This window comes from Rosa rugosa, chromosome 4, assembly GCF_958449725.1.
Source record: "Rosa rugosa chromosome 4, drRosRugo1.1, whole genome shotgun sequence".
Lineage (NCBI taxonomy): Eukaryota > Viridiplantae > Streptophyta > Magnoliopsida > Rosales > Rosaceae > Rosa > Rosa rugosa.
This window is the reverse complement of record NC_084823.1, coordinates 37,878,761-37,901,070: the sequence shown is the minus strand read 5'-3', so window position 1 is coordinate 37,901,070 and position 22,310 is coordinate 37,878,761. Positions and strand designations below refer to the sequence as shown.

General features: G+C 37.6%; 2 protein-coding genes across 2 annotated transcripts; both read left to right on the top strand.

Moving 5' to 3' along the window:
* The first annotated feature begins 167 nt into the window (after positions 1-167).
* LOC133744770 (uncharacterized) lies at positions 168-5,390 on the top strand. The gene is made up of 7 exons (XM_062172817.1): positions 168-288; positions 741-745; positions 872-961; positions 3,429-3,506; positions 4,279-4,518; positions 4,731-4,808; positions 4,990-5,390. Exons 1-7 carry the CDS (start codon positions 168-170, stop codon positions 5,236-5,238), a joined length of 861 nt encoding a protein of 286 aa, XP_062028801.1. The 3' UTR covers positions 5,239-5,390.
* Positions 5,391-16,865: 11,475 nt separating this feature from the next.
* On the top strand, positions 16,866-17,862 carry LOC133745321 (putative invertase inhibitor). The gene has a single exon (XM_062173380.1). The coding sequence runs from the start codon at positions 17,162-17,164 to the stop codon at positions 17,690-17,692; it is 531 nt and encodes a 176-aa protein (XP_062029364.1). The 5' UTR covers positions 16,866-17,161; the 3' UTR covers positions 17,693-17,862.
* The last annotated feature ends 4,448 nt before the right edge of the window (positions 17,863-22,310 follow it).

The window sequence follows — 22,310 nt, the reverse complement described above, 5'->3', positions numbered from 1 at the left end:
CATAGTCTTCCTCTCTCTTCCATTCTGAAATCCCAAATAGGGAAACCCCTAATCTCAGATTCCTCGAAATCAACCAAATCTCTATTGGTCGAACCCTCAATCTGAAACCCAAATTTCATTGACCTAACTCTCGTCTCCACAATTAGCTGGATTTACACCACACAGCCATGGGCCAAGAACTTGAAGAACAAGCAGCGCCGCCCGTCATCCTCCGATGGCAAGATTTGGGCGAGTTGCCGAAAAACGAGCTTATTAATAAGGCTCCTGAAGACAATACCCCTCCTCATGGTATGTAATTTCTATTTTGATTTTAGGGTTTTCGAGCATTATATGTCATACTGGAGCGATCGTTTGATTTTGTACCTAATATTTATCTTGGGTGATTATCTAACAGGGAAAGAGAGAGAGAGAGAGAGAGCTTGCTCTCTGACCCGGACACAGCGCGACCCGGCCAGCGACCAACCGGAACTTCCACGTCCGGCCACCAATAGACGACGGACGACCACCATCTTCTTCGTCTTGCCGTCGCCAACAGCCTCCTATCCTTGGATTGTCATGCACTGAACGGAAAAGGAAACCCGAGGACGAGAAGCCCGAACATTCACCGGAAACCTCTGCAATTTCCGGCGACCGATTAAGCTTCATCTGGTATGGAAACTCATCTTCATGCCATTCTCTACGTGTTAGGCTAATTGGTTTTCAAAATTGATGGAGTTTTGTCGACTTGGTTTCTGGGTTAGCTTGGGTTCGACGCGGTTGCTACGCCGGCGACTTCTCCGACGAGTCTGGGCTTGGTTTCTGGTTCGACTGCTTCCCTGGACGAGGCCTGACCTTGAGTGGGAGTTGAACTTCGAAGATTTCTGGGTTGTAGCACGAGGCATCATCAACTCATCACCAACCCAGTCTCGGCAGCAAGCTTTGGAAAACGAAGTTTCTGTTACAATACCAGAAATTAGCAAAGGTAAACCCATGACTTGTGATAATCAAGTTTGATGTTTTGATCCTACTGTTATGGCTGTTGGTTGTTCGGTGTTTTCGTTGATTGCCTTGATAGATTTTTACTACTTATTGCAATGCAAAGGAGTGGCATTCATGGATTTCTCATACTGTACTTGTTTCAGAAAAGTTAGGGCTCCTTGTCAGTATTTAACTATTAGGGAATGACTCAACATTATAATCGATGCTTGTGATTAAATTGATGGGGTTGGATAAAATAACATAGGTGATCTTGTATATTGACAGCATACTGTGGTTATCAAAAGTTCAGATGTTGAGACAAGAGATTTAGGTATAGAAGTGTGCATTGAGTTTGAAAGGCTCTGAATAGCAGTGTCTTGGAGTAGGTGGATGGTATTTTATTACTGTCAATACTACAAGAGATTGAGCTTAGGAAATAGTTAAATGTGTTGGTGTATTGAGAGTAAACTACTTCAGGTGTTTAATATTTTGGGACTGATAGCACTTGTTTGGAGAATTGTTAAAGTGGAACAATGAATAGATGCTGTGCTAGTGGTGGTGATCATGTGCACATGTTGAGTCAAGGAGAATAATGCTGAGATGTTGTTTCTCCGTTGTAAATGGGAAGTATGGTCCTCCTTGAGGTTTTGAAACGCCTCCTTTTGTTTGCCACTACTGGCTTAGTGCAGCATTGTGATTGATCAGAGGAAATAGTTGATTGACAAGCTAGCAAGAGCCACGGGGAGTAGCCAGGTTAACAGTTGCATTATTTATTGGAAATCTAGAGGACTTCTTAGAGTTGGAGGGTTATGTATTGGCTAAAACTTCAACCTCAATTATTTTCTTATGGAGTTTGAGGAAGGGGGTGTGGCTCCTTTCTCCAACCTGGGTTCAGGTATTGGTTTGGTCTGAAGTCACCTCCTTTCTACAGCAGGTTGACCAAAATCTGAAGTTCATAATCTTAATGGGAGTTCATTATTCCTCAGGTGATGTGTTATGAAAAGTTGAATAGGAAAAAGATTATTATCTTCTGCCTTACATTTTCTATTTTTTGGGTGATTGTTAGATTTAGCTTTGTCAAGAACTTGTTTAAAATTTTGTAGTCCCCCTCTCTCATTATTTCTCTATAAGTTGGATGGACAAGTCCAGTGATGAGAATCTGTAGCTGGATTTGGTTATATATTATTTGAATATATTTGCTAATGCTGTGTGACACAGGACTAATTTGATGAGTACTTGGACAATTATGGACTGTTTGAAAATTAGAGTGATTGGGATTTCATAATCAAAAATTGATGTATAGACTACTAATTAAGATACATGAGGAAAAGAATCAAAATGTTAGTCATTTTTATAAATTTTGATTCTGCTAGTCCATGCAACTTCTAAATTGATATGTGACCCCTAAGTTCTAGTGACTTGGTTCTATTGGCATTTGACTCATCTCAGTCTGCAAGTTGCATTTGAGGGTGCAGAAATTAGTCCTGAAATCTTACTTTTTTGTTTTATAACCTGTTTCTGATTTGACCATGATATTAATAGCATATGAATCTACTAGACTTTATTATGAAAATTTGTGTCTATTAGCTGATGCTAGGACAAAGGCTCTCTTGGCTTATCAATTATCATCTTAGGAGCGTCGTTGACCATTATTTTATGCTAAACTTATCTTTGATCCCTGCTATGATTTATTTCCTTACCTGACCCAATATTGGTGGGACTCAGGCTCTTTTGGGTCCTGCTTTCTTTTGTGTCCATACACTTGCTGCTTGTTTGTGTTATTATTGAGTCATCCGTTGATAGGAAGGGATATGCCTACATATAGACTCCCCTTTGATTCTTTCTTCTTGATTTTCTTATACCTTCCATTTTGTGTGTTTGATTATAAGTATTTTCCCAAGCCAATCCACTTTATTTGTCAGTTTGTGTGTCACCTATAGAGAAATCTTTATCCTCCAAAAGGTCATGTAAGATACTTTGGACAAATGGTGAATTAGTTGAATTTATAAAGATTCTTCACCTGTGTGTCTGAAGCAAGATATATACCTATTCCTCCAGCTCATGCTTTACAAAGAAGTTTTGAAGCCAAAAGTTAAACGAAAAGGATACCAGTGATTAGAATGTCCATGCACTTCTCTCATAGACTGTTGCAGTTGGTTGGAATTGGGTTTCTGCAATAATCACTCCCTCCAAACACAAAGTTATCTTAGTATAGTGTCTTCAGTTTTATCTTTGTATTTGTGGGGTGTGTAATCATATGCAATTGTGCATTGTGTGCACGCTGGAGCATAAGCATAATCCTCGTCTACAGATGTGTATGTAAAGAACAGTACACGTTTAATTATAGGGCTTAATCAGTATTTCTTTTTTCTTTTTTTGAAATTGTATGTGGCTTAATGTTTTTGTTGTGTTTTATTTTGATATTTGTTTATTCATTTATATTTTCTGGTCTATTCTTTTGATATTATCAGATAGAAGCAATAGTGCAAGAAGCTGCTCAAGGAACCATATCTAGCAGTGACGCTCTTAATATACGATTAGAGAATCAGGTGTGAAAATTTTTGCTCACTAACTCTAATTTCCAGCAAGCTTTGTCTTTGCATTGCATTAACTTTTGTGTAAAAGCTTAAGTTGATAAAGTAGGTCTTGTTTTTTCAAAAAAGTGAGGACGAAATAGATAGGAAATTATTTGCCTACCTGGCTGCCTGTTTTCCAGTTTTACAAACACAAAATAGGAGAAGTATATTTAAGATGACTGTAGTTAGTTGAGCAGGGACTTATCCAATAAGGAAGTTCTCAAAGTGGATTATTGGTGGTTTAGATATTTATAAAAAGCTCTTGATAGAAACTGAACGCTAGAACTCTAGGTATATATCCACCTTCTGCTCAACTGCGAACTTGTACGGGTGTCAGATGTGGTCTCCCTCATTCTGAAAGAAAAAAGGGTTGATTTGGCCTCCTTAGCTAATTACTCTGATCAAGTTAGCCTGAGTGATTAGATATAATATGGTGTCTGACATGTATATAACGTATGAGACCAAACAAAAGGCAGCACACAACCCAACAACTGTGTCTTTGATTGAGGACTAGTAGACTCGTAACCCAAATATAATGTAAAAAGGTCTTGTTTATCCGAACTAAGATTAATATAATGTGCCACTCTCTAAGATTAATGAGGCTGCAGAACTAAAGAAAGGCCAAAAATAAACCTGAATTTGAGACTAAGGAATCAGAGTAAAATCAAAGGGATGCACTATTTAATACGCAAAGGTTATTAATCTTGTACATGCATGCTTGATAACTCTGGTGGTCTTTCTTTAGGTTAACAGTGGTACATCATCACAATCACAAGGAGGTTCACTTCCTATCCCTACTGCATTGAAGAACTTTTCAATGTCCCAGAAGGAAAAAACTCTTGATGAATTTGTATGGGATAAATGGCTTTCCTTCACTGCTGAGGGTCATGTTGGACTTGGTGTCAGATCCTTCCTTGATCTGCGAAGTTGGTTTCGCAATAATGATGTTCCTTCATGCGAAGTGTGCAACGAAGCTGGCGTGAAGGTTGTCTCTTGCTTTGTCTCACAATTGTTCAATTCATAATTTGTGATTTTTGACTGCTCTAAATTAAATAATTCAAGTTACAGCCTTGCTCTTATGCTTCTTTCTTCCTTCCTAACCATTTTAATTCCAGGATAATTATTACTAGTGCAACTTGCCAATAGTTTGCTGATGCTGTCGTATATGACAATTTGCTGGTGTATTATGTCTGACAGGCAGGGTTATGCCAGAAAGAGGGTTGTTTGGTTCGAATTCATCAGTACTGCCTAGGAAAACTGTTTGCTAAGAAAAAGGTATATTATATTGATAGGGCAGTAGATTTTGCACTCCACATTTAAATAGATCTTAACATTGCCAAACTCTTCACTGATATTGATTAGCTTATTGACTCCCCTATTGATTTACTTATATGGTAGTAAAGAACAAAAGAACAAAAGAGCCTAGTGCTTAATCAATCTGCTTGATGAATTTCAGGGTGAAAGAGTTTGTCCAAGTTGTGGTACTCAATGGCAATATACAGGACCAAAAGCAGAACCTGTAGAAGATGATGAGCCAGATTGCGCTACTCAGAGCCAACCACCTGTGGAACCCAAGAGAAAGAAGCTGAGAACAAGCCGAATTGGTGATGTCCCAAGTAGATGGGCATGCACTAGAATGCTTTTCTTGTGTAAAATGTTGGTTTCAATGATTGGGAAATGCACCCATTTTGCTTTTGAAGTTTAAAGTATTGGTTATATGAATCATTTGATGGTTTGCAATGTTTGTATTTGATAGAGTACTGTTCATTTGGTAAATGGACCAAATGAATGTACAATCTAATTCAGGAATGAGATGTTCAAATGATCACACAACAGATTAGATATTGTCTGAATGGCCAAAAATGGGACAAAAATACATTGTAATTAATCATATCACACATCAGTTTTTAACGAATCAGTGTTTTCTGATTTATACTCAGACAACATAATTAATTGAACTCTGTTGTCGTAAAAGTTAATCACACAACATAACCAATTGAACTTTGTTGTTTTAAAGTTAATCACACAACAGATATAGTCCAAGAACTGAAGTTTGAAGATCAATCAGATAACAGACAAAATAAAAAAATGTTGTCTGATATGCTTAACATACAACAGCTTAAAACTGGCACTGTTGTCTGAAGACAGCGCCTCAACTGCTGCGCAGCTGCGCTTGACATCTGCCGAGCCATCTGTCGAGCTATCACACAACAGTTTCTTAATTGGGTTAGTGGGAACAAAAATCTGTTGCTGGGGTGAGTGGGAGAATTTTGATCAATTTTGGTGCTTTTGGTCAAGGACCCTAAATTAAATTTTAATGAATCTCTCTCTCTCTCCCTCCCCCCTTCTTCTTCTTCTTCTTCTTCTTCTTCTTCTTCTACTCTCGTTTGAGAGGTTTGGGTCGGCGTGTTGGGTTTCCAGCTCATGAGTCTTTTTTTAAGACAATTGTCTTAGAGTATGAGAATTGTTTACCCAGTAGGTTTTGGATTCCTACTAATGAATAGAGTTCCAATAAGGAAGGGAAATCCTTATTGATGTAGGATTACCTGTAAATCCTTGTTAATTATAGAGAAGGAGAAGGCATAATTGCCTACCACTAATAGGAATAGGTTTCCTAATCCTTATGGCTATATAAGGAGGGGTTTTGCTCTTGGTTTTGCATCACAGAGACAGAGAGCAAAGTGTATTCTATTCTCGGAGTTAGAGAGTGAGAGAGGGCAAAGAAGAGAGAGATACGAAGAGAAGAGAGATCCTTGTTTTCTTATTCTTTCTGGTTGTACCCATTATAAGTTTAGTGGAACACTATTTTTCTGCCCGGTGGACGTAGGCAAAATTTTTGCTGAACCACCTTAAATATGTGTTCTTGTGTTCGTATCTTTGTAGTTGTTTCTCTTGGTATGCTGTGCTTATTTGTGTTTTCGACTTCACATATTGACCGATTCTCAACACGGCGGTGGTGGGAGGCTTCTCGGTCCTCATTGTCGATTAGACTTGCAAGTGCGGTTGGGGTGGAGGATGCTCTCTCTCTCTTGATCGTGAATGGAGTAACAGTGTTGGTGGTGCTTAAGATAGGGTGGGTTTCCTTGTGAATGGTGGTGACTATGGTAGGAATGTTTTAGATCAGGAGTTTGCCTCTAGACTTCAGCGAGTGGAGGCGGTGGACGTCCATGGCCGTGGATAGATTGCAGGCATTGAATGTGATTGGTTGGCGTTTGGTTTGATGTGTGACTAGGTGGCGGGTTACTAGGATTCGAGGATTGGAGCGTCGGGTTCTAAGGTTGTCAGGCGGCTATCGGTAGCGGCTGGAATTCATGGAAGGATGACAAATATGATAAGTCTAGATCGGGGGAAAACCACCGACGCAGGTGGGTGTCTTCCCAGCAGTGAAGTGCAGCGCTGGAGTTTTGGTGTTGCGACAGAGGCCAATGAAGGTGTCAAAGGTGGCGGCTTCTCCAAGGTCGTTGGTCGAGATGGTGGCGGTGCTACAAGCAGAAGAAAGTGGATACTCTTTGGGCTAGGGTTAGGGTTCCTTCCACACTCATGGGCCAAAGCTTCATATTTGTGGTCTTGGGTTCACTGGTGTGGGATTGGCCTGCAATTTTAGGTTTTTATGTTTTTGTTTACATATATTTTGTTAGAAATCCTTCCCTTTTTAGGAAGAAATTGGCTGGCTCCCAGAGTTGAAGAATGCCATCAGGGTCCCCTACAATATCTCTACTATATTATTCCTTCTTAGGGAGTGTATGATGTATTGCTGGATGAGCTTCAGTATGTTAGACCAAAAAAGTTGAATTACTTAGGTAATGACTCTTTTTGACAGCTGTTATGAGACTTCAATATAAGTTGACTATTCTTTTAAAATAAAAAATGATAAAATAACAAAAACCATATGATTATAAATATTTTAATATCAGCCGCACCAACCCTTTATTAAAATATATTTTTATCCGAAGTGTGGGATTCATCTAAAAACCTTCATATGATTCTGTACTGCAAAAAAAAAAAAAAAAAACTTTTACATAATTGTTGCTAAGTTATCGCACGTGACTTGAGCTTGTTTATAAAGCGCCATTAATAGGGACCTATTCCATAATCTGCTAGTAACAATTTTTTTTTTTTAATAATGGTAATTCCATTGATAATAGCGCATGCCAAGAAGGCCATTACATACTCACCCGCTGACACATAACAAGGCTTCGTGGAGGAGCCACAATAGTACATAGGATAGACCAACTATATTTGAACTTATCGCTCACTATAAAAGCGAGCCTATAAGCTATGAAAAAACATAGCAAATAGACGAGCCAAAACTACACTTGTTTGGTTCCTAATACAAGGAAATTTATTGTAATTAGACAAAAAGCTAAAAACATAGGTTTGGGCTAAGAGCCTAAACTCTAGCCCAAATAGAAGCTGATGGACTAAGGTAGAACCTCAGCCCAACAATTAAGCCCAATAGGGCATACCAAGGAGATCTACAGGCCCAGCAGCCTGATTCGGGCCTAGTCCCCCGTCTTCTCCATCACCCCGTCGTAAAGACCCTTCCGGCAGAGTTCCGTCCGATCCATTCCGCCGACCCACGTCGACAAGACGCCGCCGACCTGCATCAAACTGAACAAAACATCCCCGATCTGGGTTCCCTGACTCCTCGGCCCAACGCCCTCGATCGAAACCATGGCGGTGCCGTCGGCCCAAGATCCAAACCGCCACGACCTCGCATCATCCGTTGCCCAAGCCACGCCGCCGCGACCTGTATCACAACGGACCAAAACCATCCCCGATCCCAGCCTTGCAAAAACCACACCGCCATCGATCTAGTTCCATGACTTCGGCGATCCAAGAAAACCATCAGCGGGAACGAATACTGGTCCGGACAGCACGACCACTACCGTCTCCACCATCCCAGCTAAACCAAACTGACAAAACACCAGAGAGAATCCCCGATGGTGTCCCGCAGTAGTTCTCCTGTCCGGCAGCAAACCCCATGACAACTGGAGGCCCGACGTCCTGGCGCCGCCGGACGAGAAGAGATTTGCAACCGGAAGGCCTTAGGGTTTAGGTGAGAGAGAACTAAAGAGGTCGTCTATCTGCTAGTAACACTTGTGCATTGTCAATTGTGGTTTTTTTGAAAAGGTTGTCAATTGGGGTTTTGAATTGTGTGATTTTGGCTTTTAAATTTAGTGAGTTTTTTATTTTTAATTTTTAACAACTTTATAGTTATTCTTTATCTTTTTTTAGACAATAATGAAATGTCATTAAACCCACAAAAGTGGAGGACAAATACAAGACCAACAAAATACAAGCCCAAATAAAACAAGACCCAAAAAGAGGCCCAAATTAGAGTAGAAATTCTACAAAGTAACCAAATGGAAGAAGAGGCCGTCAACGTCACTGCTACCGCCGTGGAACCTATTGCTGAACCAATCAGCAAAACTCACGCCGTTGGCCAAAAATCCGACCCAAACTAGTAGATCTACACCAAAATCCCCTAAAATAATCCAAAACAAGCAAAATTGAATCACAATCTCAAACCTCCTAATGAACAGATTAACAAGGATTACCACCGCCGCAAAAGAACAGACGACGAAAAAGGAAGTTGTCGAGAACCACCATGGAATTTGATGAGGGTGTCGGTGCATGTATTGGAGAATTTGCTTGGAACATATTCATATGATTAAAAGCATCGGAATGCATAACGGTGCAGCAACCATAATCCAACTTGAGAATCCTGAGCATGCCGATATGATGTTGGAGAAGAGAAAACCTGAGGAAGGATGTTGGAGAAGAGAAAACCCAACGAAGGATGTGATGAAAGATTTCAGAGCATCAAGGATGGAGATGTAAACCAGATCGGAGCAAAAAGCAAAGAAAAAACTAAAAAGAGAAAGAAAGACAGATAACATCCCCGGAAAGGTTAGCGGCGCCGACAACAAGATGGACGGAGCCATCAGAGGGGCGGACAGAATCGCCAAGCTCTGAGATTCGCCGCCAACTCTCAACCTTGGCACACTCAGAGGAAGAGAACATTCCAGAGAGAAGATGGACGTTCTCTCTCTAGAATTTATCTAGAAAAGATTAGTAATAATATGGTTAGTTATATATTGTCTTCTTTTTACTTACATGTACACTCTTGATCATTAAAATATTTCTTTGGCAGGAAAAAAACAAGGGAGAACAACATATACAATAATTTCATATACTTGCACCCTACATCAGTGATGACTATATGATTTAGAAACAACCAGTATCATTCGCTAGAACATTGACGCTCACTTATTCAGTGAGCCTGCTAAACTATGACTAGTCTTTTTACATAAAATAAAGGGAAAATTACTGGTCTCCCCCTATATTTTGGGTGCGTCGACAGTTCAGTCTCTCGTTTTTTAAATTAAACAGTTTAGTCCTTATTCTATTTAATAGTTTAATTTTCACACAATAGGTCCAAAATGACTATTTTACCCCTCACTTTATTTTTTGGGAAAATTTCGCAAACAGTACACCAAGTAAATGCCACTAATAATTCTTATACATAAAGTTCCAAACCAAACATTTCGGTACATGAAATCTGAAACTCGACCCACTATCAGTACATGACGTCAATTTTTGACACCAAAATGTCCATTATGCCCTCAGTTTTTTTTTTTAATAATTTTTTTTTCTGTTATTTTTTTCTATTATTTTTTTTCCTTCTTTTTTTCTGTTATTTTTTTTTCCTTGGTTTTTTCTGTTATTTTTTTCTATTATTTTTTTTCCTTCTTTTTTTTCTGTTTTTTTTTTTTGTTATTTTTTTCCTTTTTTTTTCTATTATTTTTTTTTTCCTTCATTTTTATCTCTTTCTTCTTCCTTCTTCCGGGCTCACTCCCTCGCTTCCAACGCCACCTTCCTCACCTCCACGCTCACTCCCTCGCTTCCAACGCCGCCCTTGCCCTCCAATTGGTGAGATTTATGGTCCTACAGCTTATATTTGTAACTCAGCCAATATTTAGTCATGTGAAAAGAAAGAAAGAGATAAAAACGAAGGAAAAAAAAACGATGGAAGAAAAAAAAATAACAGAAAAAATGAAGGAAAAAAAATAATAGAAAAAAATAACAGAAAAAATGAAGGAAAAAAAAAATAATAGAAAAAAATAACAGAAAAAACGAAGGAAAAAAAAATAACAGAAAAAAAGAAGGAAAAAAAATAATAGAAAAAAATAACATAAAAAATGAAGGAAAAAAAATAACAGAAAAAACAAAGGAAAAAAAATAATAGAAAAAAATAACAGAAAAAACGAAGGAAAAAAAAATAACAGAAAAAAAAATTTATTAAAAAAAAAAAGAACTGAGGGCATAATGGACATTTTGGTGTCAAAAATTGACGTCGTGTACTGATAGTGGGTCGAGTTTCAGATTTCGTGTACCGAAATGTTTGGTTTAGAACTTTATGTATAAGAATTATTAGTGGCCTTTACTTGGTGTACTGTTTGCGAAATTTTCCCTTATTTTTTTTAATTTTTTTTTTATAATTATGTTTTGTGCCTCTCTCTCTCTCTCTCTCTCTCTCTCTCTATATATATATATATATATATATATATATATATATCTTCCCCTACCAACAAATAAAAATGTTTCCCTCTCTTTGTTTTTAGGAGGAGTCCTTTTTTTATAATTATGTTTTGTGCCTCTCTCTCTCTATATATATAGAGAGAGAGAGAGAGGCACAAAACATAATTATAAAAAAAGGACTCCTCCTAAAAACAAAATAATTATAAAAAAATTATAAAAAAAGGACTCCTCCTAAAAACAAAGAGAGGGAAACATTTTTATTTGTTGGTAGGGGAAGATAATATATATATATATATATATATATATATATATATATATATATATAGAGAGAGAGAGAGAGAGAGAACATAATTATTAAAAAAAAAATTTTAAAAGAAAGTGAGGGGTAAAATAGTCATTTTAGACCTATTGTGTGAAAATTAAAGAGAATAAGGACTAAACTCTTTAATTTAAAAAACGATGGACTGAACTGTAGACGCACCCAAAGTATAGGGGGGGACCAGTAATTTCCCCTAAAATAAATTTGAATGAGAATTTATTTGCCAATGCACACAATTGTGATGCTTGGAGAGCCTCTTTAACAAAGTGAAGAACACTTCATAGACTGTAGGTTTCAAAACTACCAAATATTAAATGATTAAGGAGGCCCTCCGTAAAATCTCGCAGCCCAAAAGAAAGATCAGGCCTATGCCAGGCCCAATCCTAACTCCCAGTGGCTTTGGTAAGCCCAAATCTAAGCAAATACCCGGGCTCAAGCCAAGGCCCAATTGAGGGATTAGGTCCAAAAGCTTCAATCTTCCTAGAAAGATACGCTTGGAATCTCCGCCATTGTATAACACTGCCACCTTTGAAGCTGGTCGCAATATTGCTATTCAATCGAATCCACCAATCTCCATATCTGGTTGGAACTAGATTGATCAGCTAGCTAGGTTTTCTTTTTTTAGTATATATCTCAAAAAATTCACACCACAAAAAGAGAAATTTTAAATACACATCCCTAATTACTTAATGCACACCCTCAACATTTTTTATCATCAAACTTCCATCTATGCCCCTCCTCATTAATAAATAAATAAAAATTAAAACAAATAACAATTCACAAAAATAAAATAAGAATTAAATGCTTTCTATATCAAAATTTAAAGATATTCTTATAGGGTTAAATTTTCTCCTCGTTTATATGATATAGACGATCTCACTTCAAGATCATAAGTGAAGGACGTCAATAGCAGATAAAATAATTGTAATCCACATGAAGAATTAGCAGGTAACTAAATTGGTTGAAACATATTGAAAGAGATTATAAAACCATCAATATAATACATCATCATCAACTTGGTTTGCAAAACAACCACCCTGGCTCATTCTTTACCGATTTTAATATTGACCATGATTATATGGATCATGAAGATATTGACATTGAATCTTTTAAAATCTTGGCAAAATAGCCAAACTACCCCCTGACATTTCAATTTTGATTATCTACACCCTCACATTTCTAATTGTTGCCGATTTACACCCTATCGTTATTTTTTAGACTATCCATCCAATTTTCTGTTAATTTGGTTAGCATGTGAGGGGCTTTTTCGTCTTTTCAACTATCATCCAAAAAAAAAATTAAACATACCAACACATCGTCAAAGAAATTAAAAAAAAAAACAAAACTGTTCTTCGTTAAAAAAAGAAAAAAAAAAAACTTGCCCTTTGTCACTTCTTCCTTGTCCATCTCTTCTTCTTCTTCACTCCCTTTATTTCAAGATTGGTCGTTAGCTTGCAACTGATCGCTTAATTAACTAGTCTCATCATTTAGGTTTCTAGTTTTCTTTTTCTTTGAAGGCCGAACTGGTCATTAATATTTCAAACATTCATATGAGAATTTGATCTTCCATGTTTCCAGTTGGAGGGGTTTGTATTGTGTATAAGATTGAGAAGCCATCGAATAAACTAAAATATTTATATGTATGGAATATGAAAATTAAAATTGTAGCAAGCATGTGAAGGTCATCTTGATTGATTCAAGTTGGGATTGTGTTATATTGATCTTGATAAAAGGAACATAGAGGAAGAGGTCATGCTGAGAAGAAGATAATTGCGAGATAGATAGAGAAGAAGATGAGAGGCTGAGGGAAAGAAAAAAAAAACAGTTGTGGGAGATGAATAGCAGTATTTTATTTTTTATTTTTTAACAAAGTTATTTTGTATTCTTTTCTTGTTTTTTTTTTTGGGTGACAATTGCAGAGACAAAAAGGCCCCTCATATGCTAACCAAATCAACGGAGAAATTGGATGGAAAGTCTAAAATTTAACTATAGGGTGTAAATTGGCAACATTTAGAAAAGTGAGGATGTAAATAATCAAAATTGAAATGTCAGGGGGTAAATCGGCAGTCATGAGAAAAGTTAGGGGGTAATTTGACTATTTTACCTAAAATCTTAGAGGCATCAAGTTTTTCAATTAGAAGAACAATAAAGGTAATAAAGTTAAATTATTCAATCTTCTAATTAACTATATACCAACCTCGTTGATGTGAGAAAGAAGTATGATGATTAGTAATCACTACTTTAATGTGTCAAAATTAACTAACAATTAAGTCCACAATAAATCAAAAAACAAAAAGAAGCAAAAATTATTGGGGAGAGATGAGGGAGAAAAAGGAAGGGTAGGAAAGGAAACATGGGAAAAAATTGGCAAAATTTTTTTTATGGGGTGTGTATTAATAAAAGAGGGATGTGTATATATAATTACTCCTACAAAAAAAAAAAAAAAAAAAAAAAAAAACTTCAATTGAATTTTTTTTTTTTTTTTTTTTTTTAAAGGACTTAAATTGAACTTATATGTCTTAAATTCACCATTGAAGCTGGTCGCAATATTGCTATTTCAACCGAATCACCATTGAAGTTGGTTCCAATATTGCTATTTTAATTGAATCCCACCTTTGTTGTGAACTTTTAAAATTTGGAGTGTGAATTTCACTCCTCTAAATTAATTAGGATCAACTATAGCTATTGTGAGGCAAATGTAAGGTGGGTAATTGTGTTTACTACAGATGGAATAATGTAAGGTGGGTAATTGTGTTTACTACAGATGGAATAACGCTAGCAGATCGAACTCGATCATTATGGCGGTCTTGGGTGGTACCACCTTTTTCACCCATGGAAGAAAGACCAAAAAGAGGCCAGCCCTACCGTGTCGGACAGTTGCACATTCAGTGCCGGAAAAGAGCTAGCCACCAGTTTCACCGAACTAAGATTAGGTTTGTTTGGCTCACACGTTACTTTGACAGATCCTTTTCTCAGAAACAGCTAGCCCTTTGTTTCTGCATGCATTTTCCATTCCCGTGAAACTGTCCATTCCCTTTCAACACATGCAATACCACTCTGTGCTAAAGTTTTGAGATAGAATCTCGTTCACAACAAAGGTGTAGATGATGTTGATAGCATTTCCTAGTCAGGAATGAATTATATTATGAAAAATAACCTCAATTGATCACCATATGTTATTGCTTGCGCGCGGGTTGAGTCTAGTTAATACATATTATTTTCATCTTTACTCATCAAATTATTTTGTATTGTACGCATTAACTTCTACATGGAGTTCCAGTAGATATTCCACTCAACAATCGCAAAACTATTTCATTGCATGATCAAAGTAGTGCATGCATGCATGTTCCCATATTTTCATAAGATACTTCTTTTCTCCATATCTCAATTTGAAACGTTTTAATTTCGTGCATTCAATTAATCAAGATTTTAGTGGAGCCATCGATGAGGCTACGGCCAGCCTGTTATGAATATTGAAAATTCTATGGAATTATCACAACCACCGGCCGGCCACTTCCTCTTTCTAACATGATCAAAAGGACATTATGGTCATCTTCTTCTTTAATTTCTTTCGTTCTTTTCCATAAACTCACATGCCGGCCCCCATGCTTTGCGTGTAGCCCTACATATGATATAGCTAGCAGTCACGTATCTTCATAACCAAAAATCATATCATAACAGATAGACAAAGAAACAAGATGTCTGATTTGCCCAATTGATAATAATGATCACTTTCTATAAAGACTCACGCGATCCTATAAAGATTCCACGGCAGCTTTCAATAAAATTATACTAGGATTTTTTTTTTTTTAATTATACTAGGAATTGATATCATACACATGCGATGAATGTGTTGCGAGATGAAAGTTACCAATAGAAAGGAGAAAATAGGATGTGAAAGAAAAAGAGCGATGATGCTTTAGTAGCCTCCATTTTCACATTAAATTTATTTTTTTACAAAAAAGAATAACAGAGTTGATATCTTTTACTCCGCTGATATATTAATTTGGTTCATGCTTGAGTTATATTTTTCAGATTGAAGCTCATTTCACTCAAATGACTTTTATAAAGCTCGTGTTCGATCGGCTGGATCGAACATGATTGTGGAATGAACTAGGGCACCTTGGTTTAAGCTTAAGTTTATCTTAACTAAATGCCTAACATAAGGATTAACTTCTATAAGTCAAGCTTTAACGAATAAGCCTAGCTAGCTCGAACATATTCCAACCAATATCCTTGATTAAAGATAGAAAATTAAATCAAGTTTCATAACAATATATGAACTATCACGAGCTGTACAAGCATAATATGTAAGAGTACAAACTTAAGCTTGTTCACTTTCTCCTTTTTCATAGCGAACTTGATATTGAGTTAGCTCGTTGGTTGATTTTGTGCCCAATTTCAATATATGCTAATCTTGTCTTCGTGTTCAACCCGTTTAACCTTGTAGTATTTTCATAAATTTGATATTAAATCGCAAATGCCGAAGTAAAGTAGTAGATTGATGTACTTGGCCAAAGATCGATGTAAAACACATACGAAATTGACTAAGAGGTAAAACATACCACGACAATTTTGTCATCATTTTCTTTTCTTTTTTTGGTTACAAGGGAGGGAATTAAACTCTTAATCTAGCCTAATCTTAACCTAGCTAATTCCTCACTTCACTTGACCACTTAAGCTGGCCACAAGGCTTATTTTATCATGTTTCTTTCAAAATTAATCTAGGATTTGAGTTTTGACGTATCTCACGTTAACGTGTGTGTGTGTGTGTGTGTATATATATATATATATATATATATATATATATATATATAGAGAGAGAGAGAGAGAGAGAGAGAGAGAGAGAGAGAGAGAGAGAGAGAGAGAGAGAGAGAGAGAGAGAGAGAGAGAGAGAGAGAGAGAGAGAGAGAGAGAGAGAGAGAGAGAGAGAGAGGGAGAGGTTCTGAAGAGGACGTCCGCAACCCAGAAAAAGTGCGGACGTCCCTCCTCCGGGCTCGATCAAGCTTCGATGGCGGCGTTTCTGTTGTCGGACGGAACCAGGCCATGATGTGGAGCAGTTCAGAAGCGGCTGGACTCGTCGACGAAGGGTTCGAAGTGGAGCTCAATGAGCTTCCATGGTTTCCGGCGAGCTCGCCGCGCATCGCTGAGAATCCAATCAGCTGAGCCTTTGCCTGGATGGTGACGCCGTCCGGGATGTCCAGGGGGTCGTCTGGCAACTGCAGCACAGCCGTCGCCACCTTCTTGACGCCGGAGGAGGGACGTCCGCACTTTTTCTGGGTTGCGGACGTCCTCTTTAGAACCTTCCCATATATATATATATATATATATATATATATATATATATATATATATATATATATATAACTAGGTGATATTAACCTATAAAATCCAATCAATTGGATTTTAACTAGGTGATTTTATTAATAAAAAAAAACCTATAAAATCCAATCAATTGGAAAAAAACTGTAGTTCATGCAACTAACTATTAGTTTAGTGATATGTTTCTCAATTAATTTCTTGATAAGATTAGATGGAAATCATGGAATTTAAACATCCATTCATTTCTTTACGCGATATAAAATATTAAAAAAGAGAATCCTTAATGTAGAGAAAAGGAGATCTTGTGGCGAAAATCCATTTTTGTCCCTACTTTACAAAAGGAGATACATATTTGTGTGAGCAAGTGCGTATATATAATACTTAAATCTCACTTTCATCTCTCTATTTTTCAAAAGGTCATTCGATCAAGAGAGTGGGAAGAATGAGGTGCCTCTTCTTTATCACTTTTCTCGTGCTCCATCACAACACAATGGGTTGCAACGATCTCATCCATCTCTCCTGCAAGAAAGCTGCAGCTAGTGATCCCAATTTGAGCTACAACTTCTGTGTTTCAAGCCTTGAGGCCATCCCCAAAAGCCATGGAGCAGACCTTGAGCAACTTGTGGCCCTTACACTTAACTTCACCATATCCAACGCAACCAGCATCAATTCCACCATTTCGAAGCTTTTGCTCGATAAAAAATTCGACGAGTATGCAAAGGAGTGCTTGCAAGACTGCTTAGAGCTGTATTCGGATGCTGTTCCTACCCTACAAGAAGCTGTTGGTGCCTTTAAGGCCAAGGATTATGGTAAAGCTAACATAGAAATCAGTGCTGCCATGGATGCATCTAGCACTTGTGAAGACGGGTTCATGGACAAGAAAGGTGAAGTTTATCCATTAAAAAGGGAGAATGATAACTTCAGCCAATTGAACGTCATCTCTCTTGCTTTTATCAACACATTAGGTCATTAGCTCTGGATAAATAAGCTAAGCTCGTTAATGGTATAATTTATTCTTCTTCTTCTTTTAATTAGTTATATATCAGTCTTCTAAGTAATATATGCAACATATACAGACGTTGTTTGTACTTGTACGTATATAACAAATATTGATCCACATAATAATAATCTCAATTAGCAATATATATATGTATCTTTATTTATTTCTGGTTGTATTCTATATTTCTCCTTTCTGGGTATGTTTTAGAAGTGCTTATTTGACAACATGATAAAAGCTCTTTATTAGAGAAGCACTTATAGTGCTTCTTGCTAGAGCACATGCATAAAGCGCTTATGGCGAGAGCTGCCAAATTAATGAATATGCAGAAAGCAGTACTTGGAGTTCCGTTGAAACTTTTTATGTCTTTGAAACAAAAATGCTATAATTAATGAAGATGACCAGTTCAGACATACACTCAAAATAACCCAATCCTCTCTTTTCGTTTTATGAGACTAAAGCTATTGAGATCGATCAATCGTCACAATCTAACTGAATAACTGAATAAGGGTGTTACCAGTGGATGGATGTGACAGACAGCTCATGTATAATATACTTGTTTTCTTTGATAGAAAAAGACATCTCATGTTGAGCTCAGCTTGGAAGATAGAAAGAAGCCATAGGACGGAGTACTCTTCCTCCATCCAGACCTTATCTTCATAGCACAACAACGGATATCATCTCACCAAAACTCTTGAGATTAACCTAAATGGTAGGGGTTTTCTACAGTACTTGGATGTTTACCGTATACTCATTTACATCTAATTGAACCAAAATTACAGTTTAGTTGAACCAAATTTACAACATTAACAACAAAGTTATCACATTTGTTTTACACATTTACATATAATTGAACAAAGTTACCACATCGACAACAATTTATTCATAAACTTGTAAAAATATCATAGATGGATTAATTACCTCTAATAGAACTAAAATTACTAAAAAAATAACTCTATTTACCACAATGACAACAAAATTGTTGTTAAATCTGTAAATGAGTGTATCACATAATACATGTACCGTAGAATTTCCCTAAATGGTAAGGTTTACAAAAATTGGTCATCATTGAGTCTAAGTCACATCATCTCACGAAATCTCTTAAGATTAACCTAAATGGTGATGAAAAGTTTATAAAAGTTGGTCGTCATTGAGTCGAACTCATGATCTTATATTAAATATAAACCCGATACTTTTTATGTAACAAAAGGATATAATTTTTTTTTAATCTAACTAACTGATGCATGAACAACTAAAGAACGGTTTCAAAACTGCTCGATCTCTTAATTGGTACAATATATACTATTGATGAGCTTCTAAACTTTTCCCTTCATAGAACAATAAAAAAGAAAAAAGTCAATATTCAATGAAAATTTCACAATCTTTCCCTATTACAGACGAGCACCCGTGCATCCATTTCATGTCTCTGCAAGCTTAGTTTGAAATGTGATACAAACGACCTTTTGCTAATAGTCGATTGTCCAATCGATAATCGAGCTTATGGCTAGGAACGAGGTTTAAGAAGTTAATCATTCGTAATATACACCTTTTAGACCGCGAGGTTTAGGAAGTTAAGCATTCGTAAGATTCACCCTAGTTAAGGGTTGAATTCATCCCCTCAACATCTTAAAATCCCGAACAATCTAATATTGTTATTAGGAAAAAAGAAGGAACTATGAGATTCTTTTTTGTTGTAGAGAATTGGAAAAATTGTATTGTATTGTATTCATCTCACCATGAGGTTTATATAGGGTTACATCATGTATACAAAAGGCAATACATAATAGCTATACTAATCAATCGCACATTACAAGTATGTCAATCGCATACATTACGAGTTTGTCAATCGCACATTACAAGTATGTCAATCGCACACATTACGAGTATGTTAATCACATACATTAAGCAATACCTATTGCATGAATAGTCATTATCATTTACAACACTCCCCCTTGGATATTCCATGTCAATAGTGTTGCCTCTGCTATGCGCTTCTAAGTTGCCTCGTCAAAAACCTTGCCAAGTAATAAAAACCCTGTGGGAAAAAACAACCTTGGTCGAAGGAGAAAAAGAGCACAACGCGCATGAATGTGGAGTAGTCGACATCCTTCAACACTCCCCCTTGTGCCGCTCAAACTCGGTGATGACGCTTTGATTGTTGCCTCACTAAAAACCTTGCCAGGTAACAAAAACCCTATGGGACAAAAATAACTCTGGTCGAAGGGCAAAAAGAGCACAACATGTCCTTCACTCTTCGAGATCAAACATGTAGACATCATACCTCCCCCTGATGTCAAGGTCTCCCCCTGATTTCTACAATTATGGGAGTTCGGATAACTTTCTTAATCCGATGCTCTTCACATGTTTCTCGAAGGTGGATTTAGGTAACGACTTGGTAAACAAGTCCACTACATTATCCTCTGAACGGATTTGATTCGCTTCAATATTTAGAAGTGTTTGTTGTTGCTGATTGTAAAAGAACTTAGGCGATATATGCTTGGTGTTGTCGCCCTCGATGAAACCTAACTTCATTTGCTCAATACAAGCTGCATTATCTTCATAAATGCATGTAGGTCCATCTGTGGTAGACTTCAAACCACAAGTTCCTCGAATGTGTCTAACTACAGACCTTAGCCATATGCTTTCTCGCACGGCTTCATGTAGAGCGATAATCTCTGCATGATTTGAGGAAGTAGCAACAAGGGTCTGCTTTGTAGACCTCCAAGATATCGCAGTGCTTTCCATGGTAAAGACATAACCCGTTTGGGAGCGACCTTTGTGAGGGTCAGAGAGATACCCTGCATCAGCAAAACCCATCAAGACATCGTTGTCATTTTGATGGAGGGGAGGAGGAGCACGGAAGGTGGCGTTTTGCCTTGTGGAGTCCGATCCCACACTTCCGTTATTTCTTTTCTCTCTGTAGGGATAGAACAAGCTCATATCAATCGTACCTCTCAAGTATCGAAAGATTGTCTTTATGCCAATCCAATGGCGACGTGTAGGCACAGAACTGTGTCGAGCTAACAAGTTTACTGCAAATGAGATGTCCGGTCTTGTGCATTGAGCTAAGTACAATAATGCGCCTATTGCACTTAGATAGGGCACTTCAGCCTCTAATAAGTCTTCGTCCTCATCCCTTGGACGAAACAGATCTTTTTCAGGCTCAAGACTACGACCGATCATGGGAGTACTCACAGGCTTTGCTTTATCTTCATTAAAGCGCCTTAGTAATTTTTGAGTATATGCTGACTGATGGATCATAATCCCATCGCTACTGTGCTCGAGTTCTAGTCCGAGACAAAACCATGTTTTCCCAAGATCTTTCATCTCAAATTCGGATTTCAAGTACTTAGCAGTTTCCTTTAACTCATCTAGAGTTCCAATTAGGTTCATGTCATCGACATAAACTGCTACAATTGCAAATCCGGAACTTTTCCTTTTTATAAACACGCATGGGCATATTTCATTGTTCTCATATCCCTTCCCAATCAAGTAGTCACTTAGACGGTTGTACCACATCCGTCCAGATTGTTTCAATCCATATATTGAGCGTCTCAATCTTATTGAAAACGCGCTCCGTGGTTTAGAGCCACTTGACTTGGGTAATTGAAGTCCATCTGGAACCTTCATATATATCTCTGAATCTAGATCCCCATAGAGATATGCTGTAACCACATCCATAAGCTGCATGTCAAGTTTTTCGGAAACTACCAAATTGACAAGGTAGCGGAACGTTATAACGTCCATTACGGGAGAATATGACAATATGTCTCCTCGTAGTCGATTCCAGGGCGTTGTGAGAAACCTTGCGCCACAAGGCGGGCTTTGTACCTAACAACCTAATTTTTCTCATTACGCTTTCTAACAAAGACCCATTTATGGCCAACAGGCTTTATACTTGGGGGTGTCAGCGTTATAGGCCCAAATACTTGTCTCTTTGTTAGTGAATCCAATTCAACCTGGATCGCATCTTTCCATTTAGGCCAGTCTGCTCTTCGTTGACATTCTTCAACGGAGCGAGGTTCAATATCATCGTGTTCTATAATTCCTTGAGCAATAGAATATGCGAACATATCATCAAGGATAATAGAATCTCGATTCAACGTCTCATGTACACTAGTGTAATTCATGGAGATCTCCCTATTCCCTGGAATTGGTTCTAACATTGGAGTGTCCCCCAATGATGTCTCTTGGACATAACCATAATCCGAAATATCTTCATGAGACGGGCTATTTATGTCGATGATTAATGGATCTGTCTGTGCCAAACTCGCTTTCTTTCTTGGGCGAGAATCCATCGAACCTTTGGGCCTCCCACGTTTCCTTGCTGGGAGCCCGGCCTGAGCCACATTACCATCACTATTAGTGGTGGCGGCGCCATGCCCAATACCCCTAGGGGTGGCGCCATGTCCATGATTTTTAGGGACATCAATCCTTGCAGGCACGTTTGCAGCAGGTATATGTGATCTTGTCACTTTAGCGATATCAGAAAACGCATCAGGCATAGAGTCTGCTACATTCTGAATATCGAGAATTCTCCGCACTTCAATTTCGAACCGTGCGGTTCGGGGATTAAGATGAGACAAAATGGGGA